General features: G+C 48.1%; 1 protein-coding gene across 2 annotated transcripts in view; it reads left to right on the top strand.

The window, feature by feature from the left end:
* SUPT6H (SPT6 homolog, histone chaperone and transcription elongation factor) overlaps nt 1–15049 on the top strand; it is a 30990-nt gene extending 15941 nt beyond the window's left edge. For both annotated transcript variants that reach the window (XM_067716581.1, XM_067716582.1), the window contains exons 17-37: nt 97–292; nt 703–842; nt 955–1072; nt 1986–2062; nt 2322–2457; nt 2749–2886; nt 2965–3132; nt 4123–4250; nt 5375–5582; nt 6112–6259; nt 6694–6836; nt 7758–7898; nt 9450–9645; nt 10046–10284; nt 10840–10953; nt 11126–11250; nt 12985–13097; nt 13499–13576; nt 13673–13839; nt 14307–14494; nt 14755–15049. In XM_067716581.1, coding sequence (XP_067572682.1) covers nt 97–292; nt 703–842; nt 955–1072; nt 1986–2062; nt 2322–2457; nt 2749–2886; nt 2965–3132; nt 4123–4250; nt 5375–5582; nt 6112–6259; nt 6694–6836; nt 7758–7898; nt 9450–9645; nt 10046–10284; nt 10840–10953; nt 11126–11250; nt 12985–13097; nt 13499–13576; nt 13673–13839; nt 14307–14494; nt 14755–14941 — 3148 coding nt within the window. In that variant the 3' untranslated portion in view covers nt 14942–15049. The remainder of the gene's footprint in view (nt 1–96; nt 293–702; nt 843–954; nt 1073–1985; nt 2063–2321; nt 2458–2748; nt 2887–2964; nt 3133–4122; nt 4251–5374; nt 5583–6111; nt 6260–6693; nt 6837–7757; nt 7899–9449; nt 9646–10045; nt 10285–10839; nt 10954–11125; nt 11251–12984; nt 13098–13498; nt 13577–13672; nt 13840–14306; nt 14495–14754) is intronic.
* The last annotated feature ends 56 nt before the right edge of the window (nt 15050–15105 follow it).

The following is a 15105-nucleotide window of genomic DNA, read 5'->3' as shown; positions in this document are numbered from 1 at the left end:
AAGCCACCGTCCCTGGCTCAGTCACTCCCAGTGTTCAAGGGCATTTGGCTGTCACCTTTTCTCTGTCCCTGACACCACAGTGTTGTCTCTCCTCAGCTATGGCAATGACCAGACGTATTTTGAAGAAATCAAACAATTTTACTACCGAGATGAGTTCAGCCACCAGGTGCAGGAGTGGAATCGGCAGCGGACCATGGCCATCGAGCGAGCTTTGCAGCAGTTCCTGTACGTGCAGATGGCCAAAGAGCTCAAGAACAAGCTGCTGGCCGAAGCCAAAGAATATGTCATAAAGGTGAGGAGAGGAGCTCGTGATCTTTAGTCACATGATTTCCCCAAGCTAGAGCTGAGAGTGAAGGCACCCCTTAATAGCTGTCCTGTAGCTAATGGGGAAACACTGGGGGCAGGCTTAGTATAACCTGAGAGGCAGTGCAAACAAGGTCACGGGTCACTCCAAGACCTCCCCACTTGAAGAGCCTCTTCCCTCCCTCCCCCACTGCATACACATACTCTTTGTTTATACGACTGGCCTCTGTGTACTCTCCTATTTCTAAAAGCAAAGTACGCCTTCAGGTTGTAAGCGTGCTGAGGGCTAGGAATGTGCATGCATATAAATATGACCTTTGCACATGTGTGCCTGCATCTGTTTCCTTAACCTACTTGGCGGGCCTGCTGTACATAGTGACTGGTGTGCCTCCTCCCCAGGCCTGTAGTCGGAAGCTCTACAACTGGTTGAGGGTGGCACCCTACCGGCCGGATCAACAGGTAGAGGAAGATGATGACTTTATGGATGAGAACCAAGGGAAGGGCATCCGAGTCCTAGGCATTGCTTTCTCCTCTGCCAGGTAACTTTCTGTCTGGCATCACCCCTTATCTGTCTCCCTAGTCTCGTTCTTCTCTTACTCATATCCTCATATTGCTGATTATCACACGGTTCTTTTTCTGTTGGGCTGGCAGAGATCACCCTGTGTTCTGCGCCTTGGTCAACGGTGAAGGAGAAGTGACAGACTTCCTCCGGCTGCCTCATTTTACCAAACGGCGAACTGCATGGAGAGAGGAAGAACGGGAGAAGAAGGCAAGTGACTAGGACAGGTTACCAAGTGTACATCTTGAGCACATCTTATAATTCAGTGGGGATAAGAGTTTATGGTCTATGTATATGTATAACTGATTCACTTTGTTATAAAGCAGAAACTAACACACCATTGTAAAGCAAATATATCCCAATAAAGATGTTAAAAAAAAAAAAAAGAGTTTATGGCCTAAGCAACGTCCCGTGCAAGACCCTGATTATCTCTGACTTGGTCCCTGACCTCTTAAGTCCTGGGATAAGTCTCACTTCCGTAGGCAGTAGATGGCACTCAAGTTCTAGTGCAGAATTTCCTTCTGGCTTGAAGCCAGTTCCTAGGCCTTATGTGCTTCTGGGAGCTGCCATAACTGCCTCTGTTTTTACCAGCATCTGGGTCAGCTTGTTCCAGGAGCTGAAAGCCATTGTGGCATTAAGCCAATCTTTTCTCTGCTTTAGCATTTGTGTTTCTACCAGGGAAAGAGAAATTTGAATTCATCTCGTGTATATGCTTCTGATTTTTTTTTAGCATAAAGGTATCTTTCAATTTTATTGACAGAGCTCCATTCTAAAAAATAATTTTCAACAAACAGCTCTTTAAAAAAAGAAAGAAAAATCTTAAAGTGGAGATTAGAATAGTCTTGACTGCCAGGCAGTGGTTTACGTTAAAAAAAGACCTAAGTATGTTTAGTTAACCACAACTCAAGTATAAACCAGAAGTGTAATAATCTTAGGAAATATTAACAGAAGTACAATGTTCAAACTAGAGGTCCTAGTCCCCTCGTTTTGTCTTCCAGTTTGACAACGTGTGATGCATCATTGTTCTGTGGTCTTGTAAGGTCTCAAGCTACTTAGGGAGAGAGAAGTGCTTGAAATCTCCCTATCCTCAAAGTCCTTCAGCTCCAATTTTCTTTCACTCCAGGCTCAAGACATTGAAACGCTGAAGAAATTCCTCCTGAACAAAAAGCCTCATGTGGTGACAGTTGCAGGAGAGAACAGGTAGGGGTACCAGGGGATTGGGCCAGGCCTGGCTTAAAGTCACTCATCCTTTATTGTTGAATCTGCTCTGTCCCTGTTACAGAGTAGGCATGCGCCTGTGTAGAGCCTTGGTAATATCCCCATCCCCAGGGGATATCCCTGGGGATATTGTACCTCTTTGTCTTCAAAGCTCTCTCCTCCCCCACTCCCAGCCATGAGATTGTTCATCCCTGAGAAACTGTCCAGAAATATCCCTGACCAGCACCCCTCATTCCTCCAGGGATGCCCAGATGTTGATTGAGGATGTGAAGCGCATTGTGCATGAGCTGGACCAAGGTCAACAGCTGTCCTCTATTGGGGTGGAGCTGATTGACAATGAATTGGCCATTCTCTATATGAACAGCAAGAAATCAGAGGTAATGCTGGAGCCCCACCCTTAGGCCCTGCACAGGCAAGAGCTATCAATCCCAGGGAGTTGGGGAAACAAAGATTATGGGGGCACAGGATTGCACCTGTTCACTTACCTATGCAGAGGATCTCCATTGTGCCAGTCATGGTTCAGATGGGGAGCCCCAGAGATTAAATTGGTCCAGGAAAAATGGTCCCAGAGAAGAAAAATTGACTTAAAAAGCCAGCCGGTTTGGATTTCCTCTTGCTGTTAGAGCTGAGGAGACTTTATGGCCCTGCTGACCCTTGTTTGACTCTAGGCAGAGTTCCGGGATTACCCTCCTGTGCTGAGACAGGCAGTCTCCCTCGCCCGGCGTATCCAGGACCCTCTGATTGAATTTGCCCAGGTTTGCAGCTCTGATGAAGACATTCTGTGCCTCAAGTTTCACCCCTTGCAGGTGAGTAGAATTTGACAGATAGGCCCAAGTGGACAGAGTGGCACAGTAACCTTATCCCTGCCTGCTGTGTGTCGACAGGAGCATGTGGTGAAAGAAGAGCTGCTCAATGCCTTGTACTGTGAATTTATCAACCGAGTCAATGAGGTTGGAGTTGATGTCAACCGTGCCATTGCCCACCCCTACAGCCAGGCCTTAATTCAGTATGTCTGTGGCCTGGGACCTCGAAAAGGGACCCATCTCCTAAAGGTAGGATTGGGTTGAATCAGAAAAAAAGAAAAGTTCTATTTCATTGAAACTTTACTTTGCCAATATGCTTTGACAGGCAGACCAAGGTCAGAGAGGTAAAGGCACTTTACATGAAGCTAGAGAGAGTCAAGAGTCAGACTTCAGACCAGGTGGCCACAGTCATGGTCTTCACTACTGTACAGTGGTGGCTCATGGAAAAGATAACCTGAGCCATGATTTAAAAGAGATGGAGGAAAGCGAGAGTGTACTAGACACAGACCTCAGGATAGTGGGGGTTATTTGTTTTTTTATATGTGTGTGTATATATATACATATATATATGTGTGTGTATTATTTATTTATTTTTGGCTGCATTGGGTCTTTGTTGCTTCATGCAAGCTTTCTTTAGTTGTGGCGAGCAGGAGCTACTCTTCTTTGTGGTGCGCGGGCTTCTCATTGCAGTGGCTTCTCTTGTTCCAGAGCTCGGGCTCTAGGCGCGCGGGCTCAGTAGTTGTGGCACGCGGGCTCTAGAGCGCAGGCTCAATAGTTGTGGCTCATGGGCTTTGTTGCTCCGTGGCATATGGGATCTTCCCAAACCAGGGCTCGAACCGTGTTCCCTGCATTGGCAGGCAAATTCTTAACCACGGTGCCACCAGGGAAGCCCAGGATAGTGGGGGGTTTTTCCCTAGTGGAAAAAAAAGATTTCAATACAGAGGAGGGTATGTAGCGATCTTCAAGAGTATTTGTAATTTTTTTTTTCTTAATATGGGGTGGCTACTTGACTGTATCATTAACTTTGAAGCAATACGTTAGGTATGTAATATCTTCGCTTGGCATAGTGTAGTCTTTTAACATAATTTTTTTAGTAGCAGTTAGTATGGTGTAGTGCTCAGTTAGATATCGGGGTGTGGCGGCAAAATTCCCATCATGGAGGGTTTCCCAGAGACCTGAAAGCAGGCTGGGAGGTGGGGCCTGCCTACTGCTCCAGCTTACTCCAGTCTGCTCTTCTAGATCCTGAAACAGAACAACACCAGGCTCGAGAGCCGGACCCAGCTGGTCACCATGTGCCACATGGGTCCCAAAGTCTTCATGAATTGCGCTGGCTTCCTCAAGATCGACACGGCCTCCCTGGGGGACAGGTGATGCCCTCTGCCTGGGTGGGCCAAGAGGAATTCTCTTGGGCTTTGCTTTGGGGATTCAGGGATTAGGGCTGTCAAAGGGCCACAAGCTGTTTAAATTAGGAAATGTTTTAAAGCAAAGGTGAGGAACCTTTATTTAGTCAAGAGCCTCTGACCTATGGAAAAGATCAGTTCAATTATGTGAAGCTTTTTTGTGAGAGAAACAAAAAGAACCAACTTAGTTTATAAATTAAGGACAGAAAACATAAGACTTGGTTCAGTAAACACATACTTGTTCTGTTGTTAATGGTTTGTTGTGGCTAGATAAGGGTGGGAATAGAAGGGGCAGTGGAGAAGCAGTGTGGGGGTCTGAGGCATAAGGAAGGGGGAGAGAGATTTGGTATGTTTTGAGATGATGTTATTGAGAGAAAGTTCTATTCACTTGGACTTTGGACTTCACTATTGACCTCTTCCTCTCCAGAAGTTATCAACTCAGTCTTTGGAGGATCTTTTCCACGGGCACATAGCTCCTCATTCAGTAATGGAAATCAGTGGGGAAATAGGCTTCAAGTTCTAAAACTTCATTTTCCACCCAGCTTTGCTGTAACACTCCACGAATAACATAGGTCCATGTGAGTGCACGGGCAAGACCAGCCTGGGAAGGCTTTATGGGGGAAAGTAGCTGTCAGCAAATTCTCAAAGGTCTTCTTCCCCCTTCTTGTTTTATCTTATTATAAGACTTATATAAGTTCATGATATAAAATTCAACATATAGAAATATTATGCAGAAAGTGGAAGTCCCCCATAATCCCACCCCCCAGAGATAATTACCATAACAAGTTGATGTATACTACAACTTTTCTAAATTTTATTTTTGCTATGCATTTACTAACTACCCATTTACTACAAAAATGGGATCATACGGTTCATAGTGTTTTGCAGTGCATTTTTCACGTATCAATATATTGTGGCCATCTTTCCATGTCAGCACACATAGATCTACCTCATTCTTTTTAATGGCTGTATAGTATTCCATTGTATGGAGGTACCCTAATTTATTTAACCAGTTCCCCATTGGTGGACATCTGGGTTGTTACTAGAAGCTTCTCGTTATATATCCTGCCCCTTTTCTGCCTTTCCTTCAGCACTGACTCATATATTGAAGTCCTTGATGGTTCCCGAGTTCACCCTGAGACCTATGAGTGGGCCAGGAAGATGGCAGTGGATGCTCTGGAATATGATGAATCAGCCGAGGATGCCAACCCTGCAGGGGCCCTTGAGGAGATCTTGGAAAACCCAGAGCGACTCAAGGACCTGGACTTGGATGCCTTTGCAGAAGAACTGGAGAGGCAGGTGGGTGACAGTGTAGAAGGCCTGGCACAGAAACTATCCCAAGTGGCCTAGTTGAGAGGAGACTTAGGCAGCAAGTCCTCAGAGAAGCCCTAATAGTGTTAGTGTAGGAGACCTGATCCTTCTCCCTCCCCATGCTGTGCTGGGTTTCTCAAGGAAGTTTTCAGTCTGCTTATTAAGGAGCCGAGGACGTCTCGGAGACTGCTGTAGTCATTGTTGGGGGCACATTGCGAGGGAGCTGGGAGGGGGTGAGTAGCAGGATTTCCTTCTAGGCCCTCTTTCCTCCTTTCCAGTGGTGTGGTTTTGCATTTGTCTGTTTTACACATTGGGGTTCCGTGAGGCATTTTTATCAGAACAGTGTTCTGTGGCTAAGAAAAAGTTTGAAAACCTCCTTTAGTCCTTTAGTAAATGTTGGGGGGATAGAAGAGAAACCCTGACAGGAGCCAACTGGCCTACTTCTTTCATTGAAACCCCTGATGGCTCAGTTGGGGAGCAGTTGCAAGGCTCTTCTTGACGGGGGCTTCTTCCCCAGGGCTATGGTGACAAACACATCACTCTGTATGACATCCGAGCAGAGCTGAGCTGTCGGTATAAGGACCTCCGGACAGCCTATCGCTCTCCCAACACAGAGGAAATCTTCAATATGTTAACCAAAGAAACACCAGAGACCTTCTACATTGGTAAATTCTGTGTCTGTTTTTTAGCTGGAGGAGGATACATAGGGGTGAGGGGATGCGTTTACTGTACACATTCATACCAAGCAACAGTTCCAGCAGAATGAGGCAGGTTTGTACTGTAGGTGGGAAAGACCAGGGAAACTTTTAAGAAGATTATAGCGCCCTGAGCTGGAAGTCAAAGCTGAGTTCAAGGTCAGATTATGCTTTTAACCTGCTGCTGTGGGGTCTTCATGGGGTCAGTCTTATGGCCTCATTTTCCTGTCATCAAATGAGGGGAAGATCTCCCTTTTTGAGGATGTGACGGAAATCAGTGGAGATGCTCTAGGACAGAAGTTCTGTCATTAAACGGCTGGTGGGAAGGAGTTACCTCTCCCGTTCTCTTAGCCTGCTTCCTGTTCTCTTCTTCCCTTCCCTCTCCTCCTCTCCCCTTCCTCCAGGAAAGCTCATTATCTGCAACGTCACTGGCATCGCCCATAGGCGTCCACAGGGTGAGAGCTATGACCAGGCAATCCGCAACGATGAGACAGGGCTATGGCAGTGCCCCTTCTGTCAACAGGACAATTTCCCTGAACTAAGCGAGGTACGTGCTGCATTGTTACCATGGTAACTCTGAATTTCCTCTATTGAATGGTCTCAGTGCCCTAGAAAGGAACCAAGAATGGGGATAGTTTAGATGACACTTTACCAAGTGAATACACAAAGAAGGAAGAGGGCTGGAATGCATATAGGCCTAACATGAAGTCCCTCTGTATGCTAGTCAGAAATGATCTATGTGGTTTTTTCTGTTCTCGCTCAACCCTTAATCCTTGTTTCCCATTCTCTGAGGATGTAGCTCAACCAGAGTAGAGACAAGAGGATATATGCATTTCTCACATACAGTGTAGGCACTGTGTCCCTATGCTAGTTAGAAGATATCTGTAAGGCTCCCTTCAATTTTTTCATTGTCCACACACATCTTAATTTTTCCCACATTCTTCTAGACATCATCTGCTTTTCTCATGGTTAGAACTCATAAAAGCCATCCTGAAAGCTTGTTCTGGATCCTCAAATGTTATTTAGGCAGACTGTAAAATAGACAGTTTCTTAACTTTACCCAATAAAAGAAGCTGGTGAGATTTGTCCAGGTTATAAAAGAGCCAAGGTGTGCCTGGTTCACTGAAATGAGTTGTTCTGAGGAGACTGACAGAGATATTTCACAGAGATGCCCACTAGGTCAGAACAGAATGGGAGGGAGGGGCTTCAGTTGTAGCTGGAGGGACATATAAATTAGATTAACATAAAAAATTGGTCTGATGGCCAGTGGTGCCAAACATGAGTTATGAGTCAAGGAACTTTGGGAATATTCAAATTCTGTGTTGCTGGGTGACTAAGTCGTTGTGTTCTCACATCATGATGCCAGTGTCAATGGTAAAATGAATTACAGCACTCCTGGCAGCTCTTTTCTGAATGTGTGATCTCCAGAATCTTAATGATCAAGCTCCTCTCCTGATGCCCTCTTTAGGTCTGGAACCACTTTGACAGTGGTTCATGCCCAGGCCAGGCCATCGGTGTCAAAACAAGGCTAGACAATGGTGTCACTGGCTTCATCCCCACCAAATTCCTCAGCGACAAAGTGGTAAAGCGGCCGGAGGAACGAGTGAAGGTAGGTGAATGACTGGGGTAAGGCCCCTGGTGCAGTTTTCAGCTGCCCAAATCAGGCTGGCTTTGGGCTGTCCCCACCAGCAGTTAGGCTCTGTTCCCAGTGGCTCCTGGTGGGGAGCATTTCAGGAGGATTTATAACCAGTTGAGTGAAGTCAGGGCGAGAACCATCTGTCTGAATGAGGAGCAGCTTTTGTGCCCTGCCTTTGTGAAATTTCATCAAATTGCCGGCCCTTTGAGAGAGGGCTCTCTCTTCCTGCGTGGGAAGCTGTGGTTTAGTCCGGCGGGCAGGAAGCAGGGCCCAGCATTACATGCTGTGAAGCAGAAAGGCTAAGCTCCCTTTCTGTTCTAGTATTCTCTTGTCAGAGCTGCCATTTATTCTGCACACACTAGATACCAGCCCTTGACATTTACATATGTTGACTCAAATCTCACAGCCTGATGGGGAAGGAAATACTACCTTCTCTTTTCAGAGAAATTTGAGTGCCTTTTCCAGGATCAGCTGGTTTGTTAGTGATACAGCTGGTACCACATCTGCCAAATTCTCTGGTTCTAAGTGTTGTGAACCCCTAAGCCTATGGACTTAGGAAGGCTGGGGAAAGACATTCCGAATACAGGCATACCTGATTTTATTGACCTTTGCAGATACTGTTTGTTTGTTTGTTTGTTTTTACAAATTTAAGGCTGGTAGTAACCCTGCATCAAGCAAGTCTATCAGTACCATTTTCCCAACAGCATTTGATCACTTCGTGTCTCTGTGTCACATTTATGTGTGGTAATTCTCACAGTATTTCAAACTTTTTCATTATATTTGTTAGGGTGATTTGTGACCAGTAGTCTTTGATGTTAGTCTTGCAAAAAGATTAGGACTCACTAAAGGCTCAGGTGATGGTTAACATTTTTAAGCAATAAAGTATTTTTTAACGAAGGTATGTACATTTTTTAAAACATAATAGTGTTGCACCCTTAGTAGACTATAGTGTGAACATAACTTTTATATGTACCGGGAAACTAAAAAATTCTTGTGACTCACTTTATTGTGATATCTGCTTTATTGCGGTGGTCTGGAACTGAGCCTGCAATATCTCCAAGGTATGCCTGTAAATGAAGCTAGGGAGATTTTCAGAAGGAGAGCCATGCAGATGACTGGGTTTTGTCACTCTTTAGACAGAAGGGCTCAAATCAGGGGTAAAGTACAGAAAATAGCTACTACTTTGCTTTCCCTCCAGAAAGGGCAGCCAGACTTGGATCACATCCTAGCAGCAATAATTAGGCAGCTTTATGAGAAAAAGGGAATATTACCAGTGACAGAATATGTCCCAGGAGGCTTCAGTTGGTTTTTCTGCCTAGAGTGGGAGGCATCAGTACAGAGCACAGACTATAGTCTGCAGACGAAACTGAACTCTGAACTCCTGCTAATCTGCCACTCAGTAGCTGGCTGGCTTTGGGCAGTCACTCCACCTTTCTGCCTGGACTTTGCTTTTCTCACATGTAAAATAGGGCATCGGGCTAGACCATCTTTGTCCCTTCCAGCTCAAATGTTCTGTGGATCTAGGTGGGAATGACTGTTCACTGCCGCATCATGAAGATTGACATCGAGAAGTTTAGTGCAGACCTGACCTGCCGCACCTCAGACCTCATGGACAGGAACAACGAGTGGAAACTGCCCAAGGACACCTACTATGACTTTGACGCTGAAGCAGCAGACCACAAGCAGGAAGAGGACATGAAACGGAAGCAGCAGCGGACCAGTGAGTGTGCCCATGACCATGCCTGTGCACCCCAAGTCCTGGCAGCTCTCCCTCTGCAGGATGCACTGCTGACTGCTCAGCTTCCCAGTGGGAGTGAGTGCTCAGCTCTGAGGTGCTGAGACCCAGAGGCATCATGAAAGGGAGCCATTGGCAGGGCTGGAAGCTGGGGTCTTCTTGGGTCACATTTTCTTTGCTAATGCACTGTGACTCTTAAAGCTTCATTCTCTCAGCACCCAGGGGCCCAGGTTAACATATCGTTCATATCAGAGAATCCAGGCCCAGAGAGGGTGAAAGAGTCTCAGAATTAAGTAGTGGGTCAGAGATTAAGCCATGGCCTGTCCCATTGATGTTGGTTCCCAGTCCCATCACCTGATCTATACTTTTTTCCTGCTCTCTTCAGCATATATCAAGCGAGTGATTGCACACCCGTCCTTCCATAATATAAATTTTAAGCAAGCAGAAAAAATGATGGAGACCATGGACCAGGGTGACGTGATCATCCGACCGAGCAGCAAGGGTGAAAATCACCTGACAGTGACCTGGAAGGTCAGTGACGGCATATACCAGCACGTGGATGTGCGGGAAGAGGGCAAGGAAAATGCCTTCAGCCTGGGAGCCACCCTGTGGATCAACAGTGAGGTGAGAGGCAGCCCCTGCCTGCACTAGCATCCCCACTCCTGCTTCCAGAAACAAACCACTTTCACCTTAGTTACTGGTATGCATTGTATTTTAGCTATACAGAGCAACAAAACAGGAGGTTGGTTATGAAATGAGTAATTTGATATCAGTTTTGTATATTTTGCACTTCTTTCCCTGTTCTCCAGATTTTAAAATAGACTAGAGAACCGCTGGAGGAAGAGGAGAAAATACACATGCAAGCGCTTCGTGCACGACACACACACACCAAATTTCTTTGTCCTGTTTTCAGTGGAGAGAAATTTTATGAAGCCCCCTATTGTTCCCAAGCACTAAGGGAGAACTAAAGTTTTGAATTAAAGGATTTTGTGCCTTGTAAGCTAATAAATCTGGGCATGACTCAGACAGATGGATAAATTGAGGGGACTTTGCAGCAGAGTGAGGCTGCAGCAGGGCTGGGAAGTTCCTCCCCTCCAGTGGGTTCTCTTCCAAGTGGATTTGATGAAAGGCTGAATCTCAGCTCTGGATATGACAGTCGGGGCCTTTTTCTTCCCACAGGAATTTGAAGACTTGGATGAGATTGTTGCCCGCTATGTTCAGCCTATGGCATCCTTTGCCCGGGACCTTCTGAACCACAAGTATTATCAGGACTGCAGTGGTGGGGACCGTAAGGTGAGCCCAGGGCCCTGCAAGGGATGACACCTCCCAGTCACTTACGGATGTATGGTTTCCCTTCAGTGTAGGGGATGCTCAGCTGGTGAAGGAGGTGTACATCATGTGTGAGCCAGACATTGTGTACCAAGCATGCTGCTATCCCAACCTCTCCCCCTCATTCTACCCCCAGAAATTAGAGGAGCTGCTCATCAAAACTAAGAAGGAGAAGCCCACCTTCATTCCCTATTTCATCTGTGCCTGCAAGGAACTGCCCGGCAAGTTCCTACTGGGATACCAGCCCCGGGGTAAACCCAGGTGAGCACTGGTGCTGAGAAGGTGCTGCCACTGGGGTCCACAGATAGGCTAGCAGGCCCCCAAACAGTACTCTCTCTGGTTCTGCTTGACTGCCTTTCTCCTCTTATCTGTTCAGAGTGGAGGTGGAGGTTGGAGGTGGGGAAAGAGGGTGATGATTTAGAGGCAAAAGGCAGACTGAATAAGAAAGGTTCTTTAATCAACCCTGTGAAAAGGAGTTCCCTTCACCTCTTCTCCCTCCCAGAGAGTGATAGAAATTACCAGACACTCTCTCCACCTGACTGGCAAAGATGGGGGCCAACACACTGGTCACTCCTTCCACTCTCTGCTTCACCCTCACCAGGGCTTTTCAGCACACGGTGGCTCACTGTTGCTGTGGTGAGCCTGTGCTGAACGGGGATAGGTCAGGAAAGCATCTCTTCAGTCACCAACCTGCTCCGCTCCCTTCTGTGTATGACTTGACAGGCTGGCCTTCCTAGGTATTCCTCTATCCCAAAGGAGTCCCTCCTTTGTTCACCCTGCATCAGACAAAGTCTGATTTCCTTAGGCCTGCTTTCTTTGTGTCCCTTACCCAGACTGATAGCCATACTAGCCTTCTCTACTCCCCCATCCTCCCTTTGGTCCTTGGCCACAGCTTGTGCCTTTCTGCTCTTAGTCCTGTACTGCTCGCACATGATGCACAGTGTGGGCTCTATTAGGAGGGGCTCAGAGGCCAGAGGACAAGAAGCTCTAGACTCTGGACCCTGCACCATCGTGGGCATTTCTGGAATATTGTGCTTGTTTCTGAGAAGCCTTTTCTGACTCACCAGCATGCTTCCAGAAGATGGCAGCCAGGGCCATGTGGCGGTTGGAAACTATCCCATGAGCAACAGTTGAACAAACAGGGGACTTTAACCAGGAGCAGAGGCAACATGATAGCATCCCTTGGAAAGGGGTACAAACTCCTTGTGGTGCAGAATGAACAGCAGTTGGGTAGAAGATCTAGGAAGCAGGTTTCAGCTTAATATGAGTCAGCACATTGCCGTACTTATTAGCGTTGACTGTTGGCTGTTGACAGCTGTCCTTTATTGAGCACAACCTGTTTTAAGTGTTGTGATAAGTGCTTTATGTGTTGTCTCATTTATTCCTCATACCCACGCTATAGGTTTAAGTGCTGTTATCCTCATTTTACAAATGAGGCCGAGATTCAGGTTTAGTAACTTGGTACAAAGCCATATAGGTGATGAGTGGCAGAGACAAAACTGGAACAAGGACTGGGTCTGAACCCAGAGCCCATCCTCTGATCCACTCTCTGCTCTGGCAAAGTGTTAAATAAGGGCAGACCAACCACCGTCAAGAAGCACTTCCAGATTCCGGCTCGTGGGGAGCTGTGCTTTGCTGCCCTGGGAGGCCCCTCCCAACCCTGACACTCTGTGATCTCAGTAACCCTCACCTGCAGTGTGCTGCCAACATACTGCAGCGCAGGACGGTGGCCCAGCCCCCAGCAAGGCTTCTTCCGGCAGCCTGAACATAGCACACCAGGGGCTGCTGACTCCTGGCGTTGCCTGGACTCTGCTGTGCCCTCCTCACCTCACCCAGAGTGCAGCCTCCTTTTACAGGGTCAGGGACTGGCTCTTTTATCTCTCCTTTCCCCCAGCACCCAGTGTGGCTACTTCACATGGTGGAAATCTGCTCTGGCCGCTCTCTTACAGCTGGCCACAAGTGGTATCTGATGCACGTTTCCTCCCAAAATCCCAGGATAGAATATGTAACAGTGACTCCAGAAGGATTCCGGTACCGGGGCCAAATCTTCCCGACTGTGAATGGCCTTTTCAGATGGTTTAAGGATCATTATCAGGATCCTGTACCAGGTGAGTTCTACTCTCTCTGACTTGTGGAGTGTGGTTGAGGGACACCTAAGTGCTGAGTCAAGATAATCACTAGCCTTCTACAGGAGGGGCTGGGGCCTAGGCTGTCATTGTAGTTCTCTTAATTCCTATTCCATCTTCCACTTTGCCTGTACAGCTTCCCTATTTTTTTTTAATTTATGTATTTATTTGGCCACACCACGTGGCTTGTGGGATATTAGTTCCCCGACCAGGGGTTGAACCCATGCCCTCAGCAGTGAGAGTGCAGAGTCCTAACCACTGGACCGCCAGGGAATCCCCCCAGCTTCCCTTCTTTCCACCCACCTCAGTACCTCTCCCATCCCCCCAGTTGTAAAACCAGAAGTAGGTTTCTGGTGAGACATAATTTGGGCCATTTCTTACAGGCATCACCCCCAGTAGCAGCAGCAGGACCCGGACACCTGCCTCTATCAATGCTACCCCAGCCAATATCAACCTTGCAGGTAAGGAGCTCGTGCTGGGGACTGGGGGTAAGAGGGATGGAGCTAGAAGGACTGTCACCTCTAACATGCCCATCTCCCACCTCTGTGTGCTTACAGATCTGACACGGGCTGTGAACGCCCTGCCCCAGAACATGACCTCACAGGTGTTCAGTGCCATTGCTGCCGTGACAGGACAAGGCCAGAACCCTAATGCCACCCCGGCGCAGTGGGCCTCCAGCCAGTATGGCTATGGCGGCAGTGGAGGGGGCAGCAGCGCTTACCACGTACGTGGCTTGGGGAGGAGGCTCCCTGCAGAGGGTGGGGAAGGGTGAAAGGGAACGGTCATCCTTTACCAGTCTGTGTCCATAGACTGGCCTCTGCAGTGCCCACCACGAGGGCCTTCCTAAGGAGAAGATGCTACCACAGCATTAGGAACTGTCTCCAGCAGATGTTCCTTTTTCTCAGGCCCATTTAAGGGGAACGGGAATGAGAGAAGTTCTGACCTTTCCAGAGTCTTTTGGGATCTTTAGAATCCTCAAGCCTCTAGCAACCTCAAGTGGTCAAGGGTGCACTGTGTTGTGCCAGGTCCCATCGTGTTGGCCTGCCTCTGCTGCTCAGAACCACACACTGCTCAGGAGAGGGTCAGCTGGAAGGCTCTGGATGGAGCCCAAATTTTCAGCTTGCCAGAAATTCACAGAAAAACCAAATAAGCACAAAACCCGTCCCGATTCAACTGTTCACCTTTCTCCAGGTGTTCCCGACGCCAGCCCAGCAGCCGGTGGCCACGCCACTAATGACCCCCAGCTACTCCTACACAACCCCAAGCCAGCCCATCACCACACCACAGTACCACCAGCTACAGGCCAGCACCACCCCTCAGTCTGCCCAGCCCCAGCCCCAGCCCTCCTCCAGCTCCCGGCAACGGCAGCAGCAGCCAAAGTAAGTATACAGATGGTGGCACAGAACAGGTTATTAGTAGAGGGAGGTGCTCTGGATCTTCTGACAGCCATGGCCCAGGTGATGTCCCCAGGAGGACTACTTTCTGGGAGAAGAGGGAAGAACACAGTGTGGCAGCAGGCCATGGCTGCTGTCCATAGAGGCGAGGTCCATTTCTGCAAGAATGGATGCTCACCAGTGATTGCTGGGAAGGCTTTCTTCTAGAGAGTCCCAGTCTCAAAGGCCCTTGTTCTCCCTCCCAGGTCCAACAGCCATGCAGCCATCGACTGGGGGAAGATGGCGGAACAGTGGCTGCAGGAGAAGGAGGCAGAACGGCGGAAACAGAAGCAGCGGCTGACACCTCGGCCCTCCCCCAGCCCTATGATCGAAAGCACCCCCATGTCTATTGCTGGCGACGCCACCCCACTCCTGGACGAGATGGATCGGTAGGGGGCCTGCTCCTAGGACTCTGGTTACCTCTGAGGCTGGGAGAGGCCTGGCTGCCCATTGCCTCACTCCTTGCCCCTCCTTTTCTGTCCATAAAGTGGAGTGAATTGACGTTCTCTTTGGTGGTCAGCCTGGATGGGTGACAGTCTGGATGACCTTGCGCACTT

Source organism: Pseudorca crassidens, chromosome 19, assembly GCF_039906515.1.
Source record: "Pseudorca crassidens isolate mPseCra1 chromosome 19, mPseCra1.hap1, whole genome shotgun sequence".
In the NCBI taxonomy this organism is placed as follows: Eukaryota; Metazoa; Chordata; class Mammalia; order Artiodactyla; family Delphinidae; genus Pseudorca; species Pseudorca crassidens.
Note: the sequence above shows the minus strand (reverse complement) of the source record. Positions and strands in the feature narration are given on the sequence as shown.